This window comes from Ochotona curzoniae, unplaced genomic scaffold (assembly GCF_017591425.1).
Source record: "Ochotona curzoniae isolate NIBS_2020 unplaced genomic scaffold, NIBS_Ocur_1.0 contig_2321, whole genome shotgun sequence".
Taxonomy (NCBI): Eukaryota; Metazoa; Chordata; class Mammalia; order Lagomorpha; family Ochotonidae; genus Ochotona; species Ochotona curzoniae.
This window is the reverse complement of record NW_024465421.1, coordinates 12,233,657-12,252,178: the sequence shown is the minus strand read 5'-3', so window position 1 is coordinate 12,252,178 and position 18,522 is coordinate 12,233,657. Positions and strand designations below refer to the sequence as shown.

Below are 18,522 nucleotides of genomic sequence, written 5' to 3'. Positions count from 1 at the left end.
TGTTCAACAGAGTGTGACTGCGCCATGAGAAGGAAGGGGAGCCCCAACAGGTCTACAAACAGGAATGGTTCTTGAACACAGGAAGCTGAGTGATGGAAGCCAGACATGAAACACCAGAGTCCATTTTCACGAAGTGTCCAACAGCTAAGTCCATACCCAGCAGGCGGGTCAGGTAAGAAGATAAGGGCAGGTGGATTTCTAGGATTTATGTTGGGGGTGATGAAAATGTTCTCAAGTTAGACAGTGATGACGGCTGTTGTATGAAAATCTCCAAAAGGGTGTTACATTAAAATAAAATACCCTCAGGTTGGTGCCGTGGCATAGCGAGTAAAGCTGCCACTGCAGCATAGTACACGAAAAGAGTACCAGTTTGAGTCTGGCTGCTCCACTTCCAATCCAGCTCCCTGCTGACGTGCCTGGGGAGGCAGGAGTGCCTAAGTGCTTGGGCTTCCACCCTCACATGAGATCCTGGCTCCAGACTCACCAGCTTCAATCATTGCAGCCATGTGGGGAGCAAGCCAGCAGATGGAAGATCAATCTCTCTATAACTCTACCTTTCAAAGATATCCAATATTAAAAACAAAAACAACATTTATGTGACGTGGAAAAACTAGAATTGTTACATGTTGCTCTTAGGAATGTAAAATGTACCACCACTCTGGAAAATAGCTTGGCCATCTAAAAAGCTTAACCCTACGTTTAGCATATGACATGCCACAGCCACCAGCATTTACTGAGACCTGAAGATTCTGCACATACTGTTTATAGAGCATCCTACTGTCAACTCTCCCGAGGCTGCGAACAAGCCAGGCGTTCACCAGCAGGTGAGCAGACATACACACATGGTCACAGCAAATCATACGCCACAGTAAAAGAAGTGAGCAGATCTTACCACAAAAAAAAAGAAGCCAGACAGAGCTCAAGGTTGGAGACACATATACAGACGGGGTACAATCCCTGTCTGTAGGAGTTACTGAAAAAGAAAGCAAAACAGTATCTGCTGGCGGGGGGTTGGGGAGCAGAGGAGCGGAGGCAGGATGACAGGATGACAGGAAGTTATGGCACACGACAGCCTGGTTTGCATTCTCGATAGCACCAAGAGCTTCCCAGCTGTGAGCAAGTGGAGACAGGCCTGCTCGGGCTCTGAAGTCCGCGGGGCACTACCTGCAGGGCCTCCTGGTCCGGGGGTGCCTGCCCCGGCCTGCGGTACACGCTCAGCATCTCCTGCAGCACCTTCACGTGGCTTCGCACTTCCTCCACCGCACTCACTCTCCGGGACACCTTCTCCGATTTCTCCTGCTCCTTTTGGGAGGGGGTGGAAGGAAGAGAATGTGAGGGAGCAAAAGCCCTGGGCAGAGCCTGAAGAAGGAAGTGGGGGGCGGGTGGGCACACGGAAGTCTGGAGACTTGGGTGAGGGGGGTGCTCACACAGTGGACAAAAGTGCCCCAGTCAGAAGGTGCCCAGGCACCACGGCGAGTGGCTGGGAGGCACAGGAGCGTGATTGTGTAGGAAGCTGTGCCCTTAGGTGGCCTGCAGGCAGCCCCAGACCCGAGCTCTGCTCCCAGCCAACTGCTCAGCCACATGCTCAGCCACACGCGCTGCCCCTCAGTCCTTGTCACGTGCAGGTCCTCTAGATTTGAGGGGAGGATGCCCACCTCTTTGACCAAGTTCTTGATGAGCCGGTTGGCCGCCTGCAGGTCCTCGGGGTGGCTGCTCTTGAGCAGCCTGGTCAGGAGCTGAGGAGAGAACACAGAAAAAGCAGGTGGGGCCTCTGGTCTGAGCAGTGGCGTCATGCACACAGACATCGCCCAGAGCAGCAGCCCACGCTTCTCCCACCATCAGCTTACAGACCGTCACAGTGATGCCACAACACGGGTGACTGGTGCTCATTAGGGAGGGGGCAGTGAGAAGAGTTGGCAAGATCATATCCCCTGGGGGACATCTGGAAGAGCTGGAGGAAAGTTTTAGCTGAGGGACCTGGGGAACTAGAAGAAGCTTCTGGCTCCTGGCTTCGAACTATGTACCCCAACCAGTGCAGTCATTTGGGGAGTAAACCAGTGGATGGAAGATTCTGTGTATAGGGTGCGGCGGCGTGGTCTAGTGGTTGGGGACCTTGCCCTGAGCGTGCCGGAATCCCACATGGGTGCCGGTTCTAATTCCAGCAGCTCCACTTCCCATCCAGCTCCCTGCTTGTGGCCTGGGAAAGCAGTGGAGGATGGCCCAGAGCCTTGGGACCCTGCTCCGGCGTGGGAGATCTGGAGGAGGTTCCTGGCTCCTGACTTCGGATCGGCACAGCATCAGCCGTTGCAGTCGCTTGGGGAGTGGATCATCACACGGAGGACCTTCCTCTCTCTCTCTCTTCTCCTCTATGTATATCTGGCTTTCCATTAAAAATAAATAAATCTTAAAAAATTTTTAAAAAAGATTCTGTGTGTTAACTCTGCCCACCAAATGAAGGGGGCAGGGGGGGAGAGCTGAACCAACATACCAGCAGTCCCTTGCTCTCCTGCATTCCCCAGCCCAGTGCCAGCCACATGGCACCTGACCAGGGCCGCTGAGCCACTCTCCCACCAGCTCATCCTGGGGAGCATCTCTCCAGGAAAACCCTTGCCCAGACAAGGAAGAGGAACATGCCAGCAAGCCAGTCCACGCAGACCATATGTGGAAAACCCACCAGCCCACCTCCCCACACATGCCCAACACTTCAGGCCAGGATCACGGGGCTTTCTCAGGACAGTCCCTAAGAGAAGGGGTCTCTGATCCCACTCCATGCAGCCGCTGCCTTCAGCGTGGAGTCCTTACCTTTGATTTCTCCTCATCATCATCGAAGATGGAGCTCTTGGGCCAAGGAGAAGGTGGGGGTAAGATTTTATCCACCGGCAGTTTAGGATCCTGCTTGATGATCCCTAAAACATGCAATTCACAAAATTAGGCTATTGACACGAGTATCTAAAGTCTCCAGCAGGACACAGGGCAAGTTCAGTTAGGAAAACACTGTAGCGTCGGCAGAAGGCCCATGGTGTAACTAAAGCTCAGCATTCTGTCTCAAGAGAATCCGAGAAACCATCATGAAGTCAGGGGCATCAGAGCCAAACCTGTGAGAACAGAGCCAGAGACTCACGGCCTGTGCCCCATGGGCCTCATAGGCACTGATAGTGTGTGCAGCTGCACAACCACCCAGGCCCCGGGAAAGAGCACGGGATCTCTAATCAGGTGTCCGCTGTTGACTGCAAGCGGCAGAAGAAAACAGCCCACCCTGAAGCTGAGTTTTGCTTCTGAAAAGCAGAATGTAAAAGAAACGCATACTCCCAGCTCCTTCACAGGATGCACAAAGCCAGGTGACAGGGGCCCAAGGCCAGACCACCTGCGAACCTACAACCCCCTTGAGCCCATCGGAGAGCCGAGACTGAGGAAGAACAAACAACTCTGAAATCTAAGGAAAAGCGCCACCAAGGAGAGGCAAGCACCAACACTTCTAGGAATAACTCAGCCCAGACTGTCTACGAACAGCTGACAGCCCGGTGTGAGCCTCGGAGAATACACAGAATCTCAGAGGGACGCAATATAAAGAACTAAGCTCTTTTCCCCATGGGCCTTGCCAGGGACTCACCGAGAACAGAAAAGGCCTGAAGCCCAGCTAAATCCCTCCTTCCCTCTCTCACTCCTTCTACAAGGAACAAAAGCGTTCACCTGCTGGGGAGGGGCTCCAGATCCTGTAGCGTTTACAGCACTGGGGGAAACCCACTGTAGCTGAGAAAGAACACCCTGGGGTGGGGCAGGCACTACGCCCCCAGCACAGGCCTCCCTGGGGTGGAACAGGATCATAAATACATCCAGCTAAGACCTACAACTACAACAGAGGCCCACCCCGCCGGAGCTGTCTAGTGTAGAGAGGCAGAAGCAAGAAGAAAGATCCCCTTTCCAGGAGCACAACAGAGGAATACTAACAGCCAAAAGCAGAGCAGGAAATCAGGCCCAACCGAAACACATGCTAAGCCACAGGAATCTGGGATCTGCTAATAACGAAGGCAGCTAAGGCAACCAAAATCTCCAACTCAGCTTACCCCTTGCCTGCCCAAAGGAAGTCTGCTCACAGAAACAAAGACTCCCTCCCTTAGTCACAGTTCCAAGCACAATGTCTAGCTTTCGACAAAACATTGCAAGGCATATAAAAAAGCAAGAAGAAAGGACACAGAGTCTAAAGGAAACATAACAAACACCAGAGTCAGACCTTGTTTCTTGAGCATCTGATAAGCATCTCGGATCTTGATATCTTCTGGAAACCAGACTGTCCAACTAAAGAGAATTTCGATGACTCTTCCTTTAACCTTTTCTGTGGCCCAGGAACCTAGGTACTGAAAGGAAGAGAGGCAGACGTGACTTTACAAAGCGTGCAAACTGGCACTCCACTTCTGGGCTGGTTAAGTTCCAGAGGCAAGAGCTGCCAAGGGCCAGAGCATATGGCACACAGCCCCAGCCCCAGCCCCCTGCTGGCTTTCAAGCCATCAACTTCCAGAGCTGTTCTAATTAGAGCCCACACAGGGGCAGATGTTTAGCTTGGCTATGAAAACATTGGTTAAGAAACCCAAGTCCCTCCTCAAAGTGCTTTGGGTGTAATTCTCAGCTCTGGCTCCTGATCCCAGGTCTCCTGTGAATACAGAATCTGAGAGGTGGCTGGTCCCCTCACTCCGGTGGGAGATCTGGACTGAGTTTCAGACAGGGACGCAGTCCTGTCTACTCCAAGAGCATCTGGGGAATGAATTAGTGGGTGGGAGCATATATTCTTTCTTTGTCCTCACTAAAAATGATAATAATGATAATAATGATAATAATAATAATCCCCCAAATAAAATCCACCACATAGGGGGCTAAGTCAGTCAGTGGGCACTGTGCCCCATGTCTCCAGCACAAACACCCTGCCCTCTAGGTTACTTCCCTCTGCAGTCTTCACAATAGAATAGAAGAAAGCACCCGGCTTTCCTTTGTGCTGTGGCACATCCTAGGGAAGGTCAGAGCCAGGAGGAGGGGTCATGGGGACCCTGCCACCTGCAGTGGGCAGCACATCACAGCTGCTGCAGGGGACAGGGGGACACAAAGACTCCCAAGTCTCATAGCTTGCCTCACATTCAGACAGGACTGAGCCCTTAGTGTGAGCTGAACTGAGTTGTGGGAGGCACAAAAGGTGTCAGGAACATTGCTGGAACGCAACAATGGTGGGTTCACACAAAGCTGGGGCATGCCGAGAGGGCCAGGAGGAAAGATGCCAAGCACAAGGTAGGAGGGTATGACATAGCAAGTCACACCTGATGTCTGTCACCAGCTCTGCCAGGAAACCTGTGCCTCCAAGCTCACATCCCCTGACCCCGTCTCCTCTGCCAGTCAGACCCAAAGCTTAAGCACCAGCGCGGGAGGGAAGGGGTCATTCTAGCCTACGAGGAGAGCACTGTCACCTGCCTGACCTCCTTCCAAGAGTTAAGACAGGTGGGCAGGTTCTCTCCACGCCCAAGTCTGCCCCCTGGCCTGAGAAACGCCACAGGAGTTTGAAGGCTGGGTACAGGGATGGCACAGAGGACGGGGACAGCCCGGGTACTCACCTTTGGGGACAACACCTTGATCAGCTCATTGAGGAAGCGGAACTTGGCCACCTCACTGTGGAACTTCTCTCCACAGTAGTTCATGCACATCTCCAGCACCTGCACAACCCCAGAACCCCGTGAGAGGAGGGCTGGCAGCGTGGGCTCACCTCAGAGCTGAAGAGCATTTGCTGCCCGCCCCACTCGGCCACAGCTAGCCCTGCCCATTACCCATGAAAACCACCACCACGCAGAGATCAACAGGGCTGCAGCACCCAGGGAAGAGCTGAGAGGGGTGTGTGTATGTGTGCACCCTGAGGTCACCCTGCCTTTGAAAAAGATCCTGTGGGTAGGCAAAACTAGCCCTTCCCCAAAGGCAGACACCTGGTACTGGCACCTGAGAGGAGCCCTACCAGTTCACCCACTGGCACCCACCAGGTCCACACTGTGGTTTTCTTTCTTTCTTTCTTTTTCAAAAGATTTTATTTTTATTGCATAGGCAGATTTGCAGCAGTCGGAGCTAAGCCGACTCGAAGCCTGGAACCAGGAGCCTCCTCCAGGTCTCCCACATGGACGTAAGGTCCCAAAGACTTGGTCCATCTTCCCACTGCTTTCCCAGGACACAAGGACGGAACTGGATAGCAAGTGAAGCAGCTAGGTCACAAACTGGTGCCCAGATGGGATCTGGTGCTTGCATTGAGCCACTGCACTTGCTGCTGTGATTTTCAACCTGTCAAATTTGTGATCAACTTTTAAAAACCAAAGAATTCATTTGAAATTCTGGATTTCAGTTTCTCTTGGGGGGAGCAGGGAAACAGCAAATTCTAGCATTTTTAGGTTCAATTTCACGCCTGGTAGCATCCAGGCTCCCCTCAAACACAAGCACCCACCCAGGCAGAGCACTGCTCTCTGGTGTTACAGTCTTTGCCCAATGATTTCGCTCATCTGTGTCACCAACTTGTCCCTATTAGACCTGGACTTGTCAGTCTTGGTCTAAGAAGGACACATAGGAATGTAAAGTCTTCCTGGGGCTGACGTTGTGGCACAGTGGGCTGAGCTGCCACTGGCAATGCCAGCATCCTATATCCCAGTGTTGGAGCACCATTTCAACTACTAGCTGCTCTGGTTCTGATCCAGCTCCCTGCTAATGCAGCCAGGAAACTAGCAGGAAATGGCCCAAGGGCTTCTGCTCCTGCCACCTATAGGTCGGAGATTCAGACAGAGCTCTAGGCGCTAAGCTTCCTTCAGCCTGGCTCAGTTCCAGCCACGTGGCCATTTAGAACCACAGCAAATGCAAGACCTCACATTTCTCCTTTTCTGTCACTCTGCCTAGAAGAAACCCTTCCTTTCTTTCTTCCCATCTCCCAAAGCAGGCCCAGCCCTACTCCAGGACGGGCTGCCTGGCCCCAGTCTCCCTCTAGCCTGCTGTGCGAGGCTTGAGGGTGAACCCCCAGCAGGACAGTGCTACAGGCAGACTCCCTCTCAGAGCATCAGTACAAGGCAAATCAAACTCACCGTTAGGGCATACAGCGCTTCCTTCTCCTGTGGAGACTGGATCTTGTGGGCCAGGAGCCAGGGTGCATGTGTGGAACTGAAGGAAAACAGACAGACCCGGACTGGGCAGGGAGGAACAGGCAGGCACTCCACCGCCGCTCCCCAGGAGCAGGAGTCCCAGTGCACAGGTGCCACATGACTGCACACGGCCCCACGCATGCGTCCCAGCCAAGGACCAATTCCCACAGCCCTCACTGACGTGGCCAGGGCCTCCTTGTGCCTGGGGTCCAGCCTCACAGCCCACGTGGAGCCAGGTCTTAGGCAGGCAGTATGCCCCAACTCTGGGATCACTTCAGAAGAGCTCAGTTACTCAGTACCACGGGGAGGCAACATCTGCACGCAGGCCCCAAATACTTCAGGTCCAATGTAGCTGTATGGGAAACATCTCAAATGAAACCCAGCCCTTTCCCTTCATTTTTATGACACAAAAAGGACGAGGTTTTATTATGATATGTACCCTTACATACCCCAGCTACACTCCAGCAGGAATCTGCAGTGTTTTATTATACTACGCAAAATACTCATAAGTACTTGAGAGTTGCTAATGACCATCCTAACACACACACACATATAAACTTGTTAATCTTAGAAAACTACTGTTTCCACTGTATTGTTGGAAACAGGGAAGGTAGGAAGAAAAGTCTACCCCCAGCACAGCCCTGAGATGCAGGCCTGTGTGCAGCCTAGGGGGTCCCCAAAGCCAGGTGTGTGGGAGGCTTCGCCTTACCCGTTAGGGTCAGTGTTCACCTGCTCACAGAAGTTCTGGATAGCTGACCAATCCTGCTGTGCCACGCTTGGGTCTGTGGCTTTGTCTGTCAAGAAAAAAATTTAAAACCGTAGTTAAAACGTGATACAAAGACACATACGACCTCCTCTCCATCTGTGATGACACACACCTGTCACAGAGAGGCAGGTAGATCATGACTGCGGCCACCATGCCTGGGCCACCCACCAAGCACCGCGTCTGCCACGAGCGAGCGAGTGAGCCAGTGAATCAATTAAGCAAAGCAGAGGTCGGCCTGCACGTGCCTTCCTCACTGTCCCAGGGCAGGATGCCCCCACCCCAGCCCCGCAAGGTGGATGGGAGAAATCGACGACTATCCAGAGGTTGCTCAGACTTTCATAAAATTCCCGATACCCTCCATGCAGCCTGGCCTGCAGTCTGCACCATGCAGCCCTGTCCTAGCAATTGGAAGTGAAGGCGCTGGGCTGTTACTCCTTGTGCCCAAACAGCCACTTCCTCCATCTCCACCAGAAGACGGTTCCCCACAGCTCCAGCCCTGGCCCCTCCCTCCCTGCTGGTCATCAAGGACTGTAGTCACCCCAGGGCACGAGCCTTCGCTGACGTCCTCGCCTGCTTTCCCAGGCCACAAGCAGAGATCTAGATGGGAAGCAGGGCTGCCGGGATTAGAACCAGTGCCCATATGGGATCCCAGTGTGTTCAACGCAAGGACTTTAGCCACTAGGACACCACGCCGGGCCCAGAACTATGATTTAAAGGAGACAGTGAGTGTCCTATGGCAGTATGTGGTAAGTAATCGATAACCCTTCATTACTGTTCCATACCTGACAGAAGCCAAGAATAAAACTCCTGAAGGCAGAAGCCACACAACCACAGCTGTGTGTGACTTACAATGGAGTTAGGTCCCCATAAACCCAATCTGTTAAGTTACAAACACACTTGATATTCCCAGAAGAACTGGACCCCTAGAAGTCAGACTTGCCAGTGGCTACTTGCCACACCATTTATGTAAAGCTGTAGGTCTTAGAATCTGCCTTTCAACTCCACCAAGTAATTCTACACTGGTTAGGTCAAGGTTGATACTTCAAAGGAATTCTGACTGCAACAGGTAAACACAAGTCCAGTTCAGAAAGGGGGTGGGAACAAGCTCACCTGCCAGAATCCGGCCCTTACCAGGCACCAGCCTTTAGAGAAAGAAGCGGCCTCCAAGGTCATTTTCTGAACAAGTCAAGGAACAGCAGCAGAGAGGTCTCCTAACTGCAAATCAGTTTCTTTTATTTTTTATTTGCTAGAATCTATGTCTTGTGGATTTGATGAAGTTTCAACACAGCTCAAAACTAAGTAACAGCTGCCAGACCTATAGGGCCAGCACAGGGGTGTAGCAAGCTAATCCTCCACCCTGTGGTGCCAGCATCACATATTTGCACCACTTCCTGTTCCAAGCTGCTCCACTTCCAACCCAGCTCCCTGTTATGGCCTGGTAAAGCAGCAGAGGATGGCCCAAAGCCATGGGACCTTGCACCCACATGGGAGACCTGGAAGAAGCTCCTGGATCCCAGCTTCATATCAGCCCAGTTCGAACCAAGGCAGCCATTTGGGGAGTGAACTGGAGACTGGAAGATCTCTGTCTCTCCCTTGCTCTTTCATACATAAATCTTAAAAAAAAAAGTTACAGGTGTCATTTTGGAAGATTCCTTATTGTGGGCCATCACCACGCCATGTTCTTGGCATAACTGGGGCTGGATTGAGCACCCCAACACATCTTTTTTTGTCATTGAATATGGAAACATCACTGTTACCTTTACTGACACATTGGGGCCACTTTTGTTTTTAGAGATCGATTCATTATTTTCTTGGAAAGGGAGATTTGCAGAGAGACAAAGATTTTCTGTCCATTAGTTTACTCCCCAAGTGGCCCCAATGACCGGAGCTGAGCTGATCCAAAGCCAGCAGCCAGGAGCTTCTTCTGGGTCTCAAAGCTTTCAGCCATCCTCTACTGCTTTCCTAGGCAACAAGCAGCGAGCTAGATGGGAAGTGGAGCAGCCAAGATACGACCTGGTACCCACATGGGATCCCAGAGAGTTCGAGGCGAAGATTTAGCCATTGAGTCACAGCACACCACTATATGGGCTCCCACCGCCCCCATTTTACACAGAGACAATCCCAGCCCACTGCAGAGTACAACAGACTCAGCCCCCAAGCCCCAAGGTCTCCACAGTTCCTAGGAGGCAGGGTTTTGTTTGTTTTCCTTTTACTCGGCTTGTTTTGACAAAAGCAGGGGGGGCCTCCTCTTGGGAACTGGCCTTGCTTTCCTGCCCAGAGTTTCTCAGGAACGCTGCTAGCTGCACTGCTAGCTTCCTTGGCGGGGGGGGGGGGGGGGGGGGGGATCTGGGGCGGGATCTTTGGCACTGCTATCTTTGGAATGAATGCACTACGCAGCGTCTGCCCAGTTGGCTGGACACATGGCTGCTGCCAGGAGGTGGCTGTGTCACTTCTGAAACAACTGTCTCCACACACACAGTCTGCTGTGAGACACTCCAGGAAACAACAGCCCTCACCCCCACCCACCGCCACTGGAGGCCCAGCAGCTGGGTCCCATCAGGCTGCTGACACCATCTGCTGCTCCCAGGAGCTGCCAGGGCCCCACAGGCCTTGCAGGGAAATCCCCCACTCACTGCTGCAGGAGAAACTGCCACCAGAGAAGACAGGGTGCATCTGCAGGGGTGGGAGAAAGCAGGCACGGGGTCCCAAGTATTACTCTATGGCCCTACACAAGGGGACTCCACAAAGCTCAGAGAAAACAAGAAGCTCCTGGCTCCTGATTGGCTCAGCTCTGGCTGTTACAGCCACTTGGGGAGTAAATCATCCAACAGAAGATCTTCCTCTCTGTAAACGACTTTCCAATAAAAATAAAATCGTTTTTTAAGAAAAAGTAGTTGAGTGTAAAAAATCTTGGAGTCTGTGCATAATTTTTTCTTCAATATACATTTTCCATGAACTATTCAGACCCCATTATATAAACAGATTTCAAGATATTTTTTGCACCAAAATAATCATTTTAATTCCATTTTCCACAAACTTTTTTAAATTAGAAAGTCAGATTTATAGAGAAAAGGAGAGCGAGAAAGATCTCCCATCTGCTGGTTCACTCCCCAAGTGCCCACAACAGCTGGAGCTGAATCAATCTGAAGCCAGGAGCCTCTTCCAGGTCTCCCACGTGGGTGCAGGGTCCCAAGGCTCTGGGCCATCCTCGATTGCTTTCCCAGGCCACAAGCAGGGAGCTGGATGGGAAGTGGAGCAGCCAGGATATAAACCAGCGCTCATATGGGATTCTGGCTAATGCAAGGTGAGGATTTAACCACTAGGCTAAATTGTGCTGGACTCTCCACAAACTTTTTTTTTCCTCCTCCATAAATTTTTTGAAAGCCCCTCACACATGCTTAATAACAGCCACATGTGTGTGATTCACATGGTACTTGCTACAAGTCAGAGGATTAAGCCAACAACTGAGAACTCTGGTTGTATGTGAAATGGTTCCTTGGACTGTGACTAGCTCTGTAGCCAACTTATCTCTTGGCAGCTGGCAACTCCCAGGATCATGACCCCAGCATGGGGGAGCCCTGAGGCTGCAGGATTCATGCCCTCAGCAGCTAGCGCACCCCAGAGTGCTTCCCTAGGGGTGCATGCAGAGAACAGGCTTGGCTCCCAGAGAACACACTCAGTCTGCAAGAAACTCGAATTACAGGGCCGGGTGTGAGGGCTCAGCTGGCTAAAGTCCTCATCTTGCATGCATTAGTGTCCCATATGGGTACTGGTTCATATCCCAGATACTCCACTTCCCATCCAGCTCCCTGCTTGTGGTCTGGGAAAGCAGCAGAGGATGGCCCAAAGCCATGGGTCCCGGCACCCATGTGGGAGATCCAGAAAAAGGTCTTGGTTCCTGGCTTCAAATCGGCTCAGCTCCTGGCTTTGCTTATGCTCAGTTCTGACCATTGTGGCCACTGGGAAGGTGAACAAACAGATGGAAGATCTTCTTCTCTCTTCTCTCTGTAAATCTGACTTTCCAGGAAAAAAAAATCTTAAAAAAAAAAACCAAAACAAACAAAAAAACTTGTATTATTAACAGACTGCAAGCCTGGCCTTCCCAGAGCCTCAAGGGAAGCAAGAAAGTAGGGTTGGAGAAAGGCAAGATACTAGAATGGGAGGACCAATCACTGCTTTTACAAACAGCACAAGAGAGGGTGGGCTAGTGAATTCCAGCACGTCCACCCAGGGAGGAGAGCAGTGTTACCTGCAGTCACATGAGGCTGGGGCAGGAGAGGCAGTGAGCAGAGAGCACAGAACCACTGTTTGTACTGTTTATTACTTCTTAAAAAAAAAAAAAAACAAAAACACTGAAAGAGTTACAGAGAGGGGGAGAGAAAGGCCTTCCATCCACTGGTTCATTCCTCAGATGGCTGCAACAGCCAGGGCTGGGCCAGGCTGAAGCCAGGGGCTTCTCTCATGCCTCCACACTTGTGACAGGGGCCCAAGCACTTGGGCCACCTTTTACTGCATTCCCAGGCCATCGGCGGGAAGCTGGATGGGAAGTGAAGCAGCAGGAACACCAACCAGTGCTCATATGGAATGCAGGCATCATAGCAGGCTTAACCTACTATACACAAGCCCAGCCCTGCTGAGCGTATTTTTAAAGAGTCCCCACCCCTCGATGTTCCCTTGGGGGAATGCCATGGGCGAGTCTAGGTGGGTGTACTTTCACTCTGTACCCACCCTAGGGGTCTGCATCCCCATGTTTCTTCCTCCTGGCCATCTTCACCGCCCCCTCCCCCCATGGATACAAAGCCCAATATGGACGTATGGTCTAACCTGGACCAACAGGCAGGAAAACCACAGCTTTCTGTCAGTCAATGGGAAAAATAAACGATTTCTGCTGGCTACACAGCAAGGACAGGGCAGACAGCAAATTCAAGACAGGACAAGAATCTCCACCCTACTGTGGGCTCCTGGGCGAGCCCAGTCCACCACAGGGATTCATTTCTTTCCTTCTCCTGATGTCTGGGCTAAACCAGAAGTGAGTGCTCAGCCACTTAAACTACAACAGAGATAAGAACAGCAAGCACTGACTGGCCCTGCCACTGGCAGGCACTATTTTAAGGGCGCTACATGCACTCACACCTCTGATGCTCCACAACTCCAAGCCTTTCTGTTCTCATCTTAATAACACCACTGCCCTGCGTGCTCAGGTAAGATCTGTCAGTGAGCCGGGCTTGACCAATCCTCAGGCACTTGTGTCCCGGCTGCTCCACTTCCCATCCAGCTCCCTGCTTGTGGCCTGGGAAAGCAGTCGAGGACAGTCCAAAGCCTTGAGATCCTACACCCACATGGGAGACCAGGAAGAAGCTCCAGGTTGCTGGCTTTGGATCAGCTGAGCTCCGGCTGTTGCAGCCATTTGGAGAGTCAACCAGTGAGTGGATGGAAGATCTTTCTGTCTCGCCTTCCCTCTGTAAATCTGATGTTTTGATTAAAATGTATATAAAATAGCTTAAAAAGGAAGATTTGGAAGGGGAGATGTATTACTGGCATCTAGTGGTCTTGGCGGGGAGGCAGTGAATGAGCAGGCTCCCAGGGTCAGGGGCGCAGAGGCTGGGCGATACTTGGGGGAGGGAGACTCCAGTTTCTCTCACAAGTTGTTTCCAATCTGCTAACTTCCGCCTCAGCCCCCAGCGCTCAGCAACTGGGGCTGTGGAACTGATAGCTCACTTCCACGTGCAGTCCTCTTGATCTCCTTCCCTAAATACTCAAAACTACTGCCTTCCCTCTGCCTGGGGCAGCCCTTCCAGCTCTGGCCTCCTTCTCCTCCAGCACCTGGACGTCCCCTGCAGAGGACCAACACCATCATCCTCAAGGAACATCCCGGTAGAAGACCCCCTGATCCTTCCTCCTTGCAAACTCCTTTATATTCAAACTCCCCCTCATACCTTCTCCCCTCTCCCACACTCAAGCACACCTTCCCACAGGCATACACATTCCAGCCTTCCTTCGTAGACCAGAGGGGCCGGCCACTTTGGACAGCATCCCCCCCAAAGAAGCTGGAGCTGCTTGGGCCACCTCAGTCCAGACACTTCCTCTTGGCCTCCCTCTGGATGAGCTGTTACCATGTGACCTGTCAAAGCCGTTCACACTGCCTCCCAACTGTCTGGGTCCAACTCCAAGAGAACTCACGGGTGACCTGCTGGTTCCCAAGCTCAGAGCTGTGCCTTCTCAGCACGCTCCATCCATAAGCAGAGTACCGACCACACCCCACCTGCACCTCCCTGCTCTCCAGCTTCTCCCTACTCACTCTCAAAAATTTAAACAACAAAAAAAAAAAGGTCAATTTTATGTATTTGAAAGGCAGAATGACAGAGCAAGAGGGACAGACAGAGGTCTTCCATCTCAGGTTCACTTCACATAGGGCTAGGAACCCAGAACTCCACTCAGGTCTCATGTGGGTGGACAAGATCCAGGCACTTGGACCATCTTCTGCTGCTTTCATGGGAAAATCAGCATGGAGTTGGACCACAAGTGGAGCAGCTGGGACTTGAACTAGGTAGGCTCCAATATGCGAAGACAGAATTGTAACCAGTGGTCTAACATACTGTACCACCATGCCAGCCCCTTTTCCTCCTCTGCTCTTCCCATCTGCTCATCAATACTGGGGCTTTCCACAGGGGCTGGGGTCCAAGTCCTGGCTCCTCCACTTCAGATCCAGCTTCCTGCCAATGTACTGGGAGGTCGAAGCGTTGGTGGGCCCTGTCTCCCCCTATGGGAGACCTGGATGGAGTTCCTGACTTTTGGCTTCAGCCTGGCCAGCCCTGGCTATTGTGGATATTTGGGGAGTGAATAGCAAATGGGATGTATCTGCCTCCCAAATAAATAAATCTTAAGAATACAGTGTCGCCAGGCAACCGGAGACTCCCAAACCTCCTCTTTGACCGAAACTGCCTGGGGAGCATCTCTCAGCTGCAGCTGCAGCCGTGCTAGCCACACAGCAGGCTCCTCCTCCCAGCCCAGGCTCCCCTAACAATCATTTATGTGACCCTGAAACCCGGGAAGCCCGCCAGACTCCACTCCAGAGCTCCAGCAAGAATCAGCCCTACCACTCGTCCCTGCTCTCCTGCTGCGGCCGGTAAACACCGCCAAGAGAGCTTTTAATCACCTCTCAGTACAACTCTCCAAAACCAATTCCTCTGGGCTACAGGCGGCGCCTTTAACAAGCTTGCCGGATCCCACTGCCCTGGCTGGATTCGGCCCAACAGCCCCCCCCCCCCCACGCCAAAAGAGAACAGGGAGGAACCGCCTTCCTGTAGCTGACCCCCGAGGGATGCCAGCCCCCCTTGCCCCAGTCAGGCCTGCACCTTCTTCTCCACACACTCCCCACTCTCGGGGCTTCACCCTGGATGACTCCTTGGGGCCAGAATGCACCCTCAGAACTGTTCATCCTCAGCCTGCAACGGTGACCGGCAGCTCCCCACCCCCAGCACCACAGTCGCCCCTCCCCCAATCCCGTTAACCAGCTGCTGCTGGTGTCCAAACGGAGTCGGTGAGCAAGGACATCGCCGGGCTGGGTTAGGCGTCTCAGCATCCCCAGGCCCTCCCACAGCCCAACACAAAGTGTGCGCGTGTAGCGGGGAGGGGCATTTTATCCCTTTCCACTCTCAATTCCTCCTTGGTAAAGGGGGCCACAAACACGCCAACCCCAATCCCCTAGGGCTCCGGGAAGCCCAACCTAAGAAGTCTGGCGGGAGAAACACACACAGAAGGAATAAAGGCCTGTTATGACATTAAAGGCAGCAGCGTCCGTGCACCGCCTGCGTGTCCTGCCCGATAACCCGCGGCGGACAATCGGTGCTACCCCGGGGTCCTGAGGAGGGCCTTGGGCACAGCGCTGGGCAAAGCCCTGCGAACACACGCCGGCCGCCGTGCAGCCGGAGCCGGGGCTGGGCAGCGGCGGGTCTGCAGCCCTGGCGATCCTGCGCTCGAGGCCGCTGGCTGGCCTTCCCCGCCGGAGGCAGGCCCCGGGCAGCGGGGAAGGAGGCCTCACACGCCGCACTGACCCTCGCCGAGGGGCGGCCCAGGCTACTCACTGAGCCACAGCTCCAGCGCCGCCGCCGGCCCCGGGGGTCCCCCGGATGACTCGGTCCCCGCCGTCGCCCCCGTCCCCGCCGCCACCGCCGTCGCCGCCATCAGCCCAGCCCCACAGCAGCGGCCAGCACCGGTACCCGGCCTTCCAGCTGCCGCCGCCTGCGCGCTCCCCGGCTGCCGACGCGGCAGGCGCAGCCCGGCACGTGACGGGGCGGGGGCGCGATTGACCACGCCTACCAACGGGTTCCGCCCCCCAGCTCCGACCTGTGCAGTGCAGGTCTCCTTGCATCCCATCAGGCTAACCTGGCAAAACTTACCCCCTCTCTTCCCTGGAGGAAATGGGGCTACCAAATAAAATGGTGGCACGGCGGACAGTTAATCTTTTTTTTTTCCTACAAGATTTACTTTTATTTGAAAGTCAGATATACAGAGAAGACAGACAGACAGAAAAGATCTTCTGTTCAATGATTCACTCTCTGAGCGGCCACAACGGCCAGAGCTGAGCTGAGCTGGGCCAGGAGCCTCTTCCAGGTCTCCCACTTGGGTTCAGGATCCCAAGGCTTTGGGTCATTCTTGACTGCTTACCCAAGCCACAAGCAGGGAGCTGGATGGGAAGGTGGGCCACCAGGATCCCAGCGCATGCAAGGCCAGGACTTCAGCTACTAGGCTACCATGTGGAGCCAAAGTTAATCTTTCATTACATTGCCTGCCTGGCTCTTGCCAGGCACCCGAGTTGTCTAGTAACCTAGGAGTTCATTCATTGATTAACTTAACACACACATTTCTCTTTCATAGATGGGGACACAGGGAGATGAGAGCATGGATGTGGCTCCTGTCTAGGGGACCACAGTCCAGTCGGTGAGCACAAATGCACAAGGACACCTGGTCCAGTCCAAGAAAGATGGGGAGCCCACTGGATGAAGAAATGAAGACAGGGCCCACTGCAATGGCTCAATCCTCATTTTTCTCACGCCAGGATCCCAAATGGGTGCTGTTTCCTGTCCCAGCTGCTCCACTTCCTGTCCAGCTCCCTGGCCCAAAGCCTTGGGACCCTGCACTGGCATGGGAGACCCAGAAAAAACTCCTGCCTTCAGATTGGCTCAGCAATAGCCGTCGCATGACTGGGGAGTGAACCAGTGGATGGAGGATCTTTCTCTGTAAATCTGATCTGCCTTTCCAAGAAAAATCTGAAAAAAGAAAAGATAAAGCTGAGGTCTACGAAAGGGTAGGCAGAGATTAGCATATACAAAGGCCTGGAGCTGCTCAAGCCTGTATCCCCAGCACCAGCACCAGTACTGGGCCTGACCGGGCACAGCTGACCTGAGGCCACCCTTGGCACCCCATGGGCACTCTGGGTCCCCATGCCCCTGCCTATACACGCTGCTGTCTGTTCCCACTGCCTGTTTCATGTTGTCTGCATCCTGCCTCACCAAATTCTTAGACAGGACAGTGTCTAAGAGCAAACATTTAATACCTAACAGGCACAAAATACCGATGCACGGAGCCTGACTCCTGGACCTCCTGCCCAGCTCGAAGCTGGAAGTCATGTGGAGTTCGTACCTCTTCTTCCCACTCTATGCTTTTGGATGCTGTGTCCTCCCAGCACCTTGGGGTTAGGCTGCCAGGTTTAGCAAATAAAATAGCAGAATCCCAGATAAATGTTATTTCTAGCCTAATTGTATCCCAAATATTGCTTGGAACATGCTTATGTAAGAAAATGGAATTCAAATGAAAGGAGTGTTCCCCTAGTTGACCCGTCCAAGGATAAGCAAATCTGCCTATCAGTTTGTTCTGAGCCTCACCATTTCCCAACTTGTCACTATAGTCTAGGAGTAACAGGCTCTTTCTGGAGGCCTGGTACAGTAGTCTAACAGCTAAAGTCCTCAACTTGCATGTGCCAGGATCCCATATGGGAACCAGTTCTAATCTCGGCGGCCCTGCTTCCCATCCAGCTCCCTGCCTGTGGCTTGGGAAAGCAGTCGAGGAGAGCCCAATGCCTCGGGACCCTGCACCTGCATGGGAGACCTGAGAGACTCTGGGCTTCCTGCTTCGGATCGGCTCAGCTGTTGCAGCTCAGTTCCAGCTGGTTGCGTCTGCCTAGTGAGTGACGTAGCACACTAAAGATTTTCGTTTCTGTTTCTTCTCTTCTCTGTACTTTCCAATAAAAATAAATCTTAAAAAAAAAAGGCTCTTTCTGAGGCACAGCCTTCAAGTTTCTGTTCACTATTTCAAAATGTCATTATTTATTTGAAATAGAGACAGGGACTGACGGTGAGACATCTTCCACCTACTAGTTCAATCCCCAAATGCCCACAACAGCCCAGGGTGGGTGAGGCCCAAGCCAGGAGCCAGGAGCTCCACCCAGGTCTCCCGTGTGGGTGGCAGGAACTCCTGTACTTGAACCATCATCTGCTACCTCCCGTGGCGCATGTGAACAGGAAGCTGGAATTGGAGTGAAGCTAGCATTCAGATCGGGCACTCTCACGGGGGCTGCAGGTGGCCCAGGTGATGACATCTCAGCTGCTCTGA

General features: G+C 53.0%; 1 protein-coding gene across 1 annotated transcript in view; it reads right to left on the bottom strand.

Moving 5' to 3' along the window:
* Positions 1–16,113, bottom strand: part of GGA2 (golgi associated, gamma adaptin ear containing, ARF binding protein 2) — a 29,146-nt gene extending 13,033 nt beyond the window's left edge. The window contains exons 1-8 of the mRNA XM_040973205.1: positions 15,996–16,113; positions 7,855–7,939; positions 7,089–7,164; positions 5,595–5,693; positions 4,232–4,355; positions 2,803–2,906; positions 1,656–1,736; positions 1,165–1,302 (exon numbers count right to left, since the gene is read on the bottom strand). Of these exons, the coding sequence (XP_040829139.1) occupies positions 1,165–1,302; positions 1,656–1,736; positions 2,803–2,906; positions 4,232–4,355; positions 5,595–5,693; positions 7,089–7,164; positions 7,855–7,939; positions 15,996–16,095 (807 nt within the window). The 5' untranslated portion in view covers positions 16,096–16,113. The remainder of the gene's footprint in view (positions 1–1,164; positions 1,303–1,655; positions 1,737–2,802; positions 2,907–4,231; positions 4,356–5,594; positions 5,694–7,088; positions 7,165–7,854; positions 7,940–15,995) is intronic.
* Between the last annotated feature and the right edge of the window lie 2,409 nt (positions 16,114–18,522).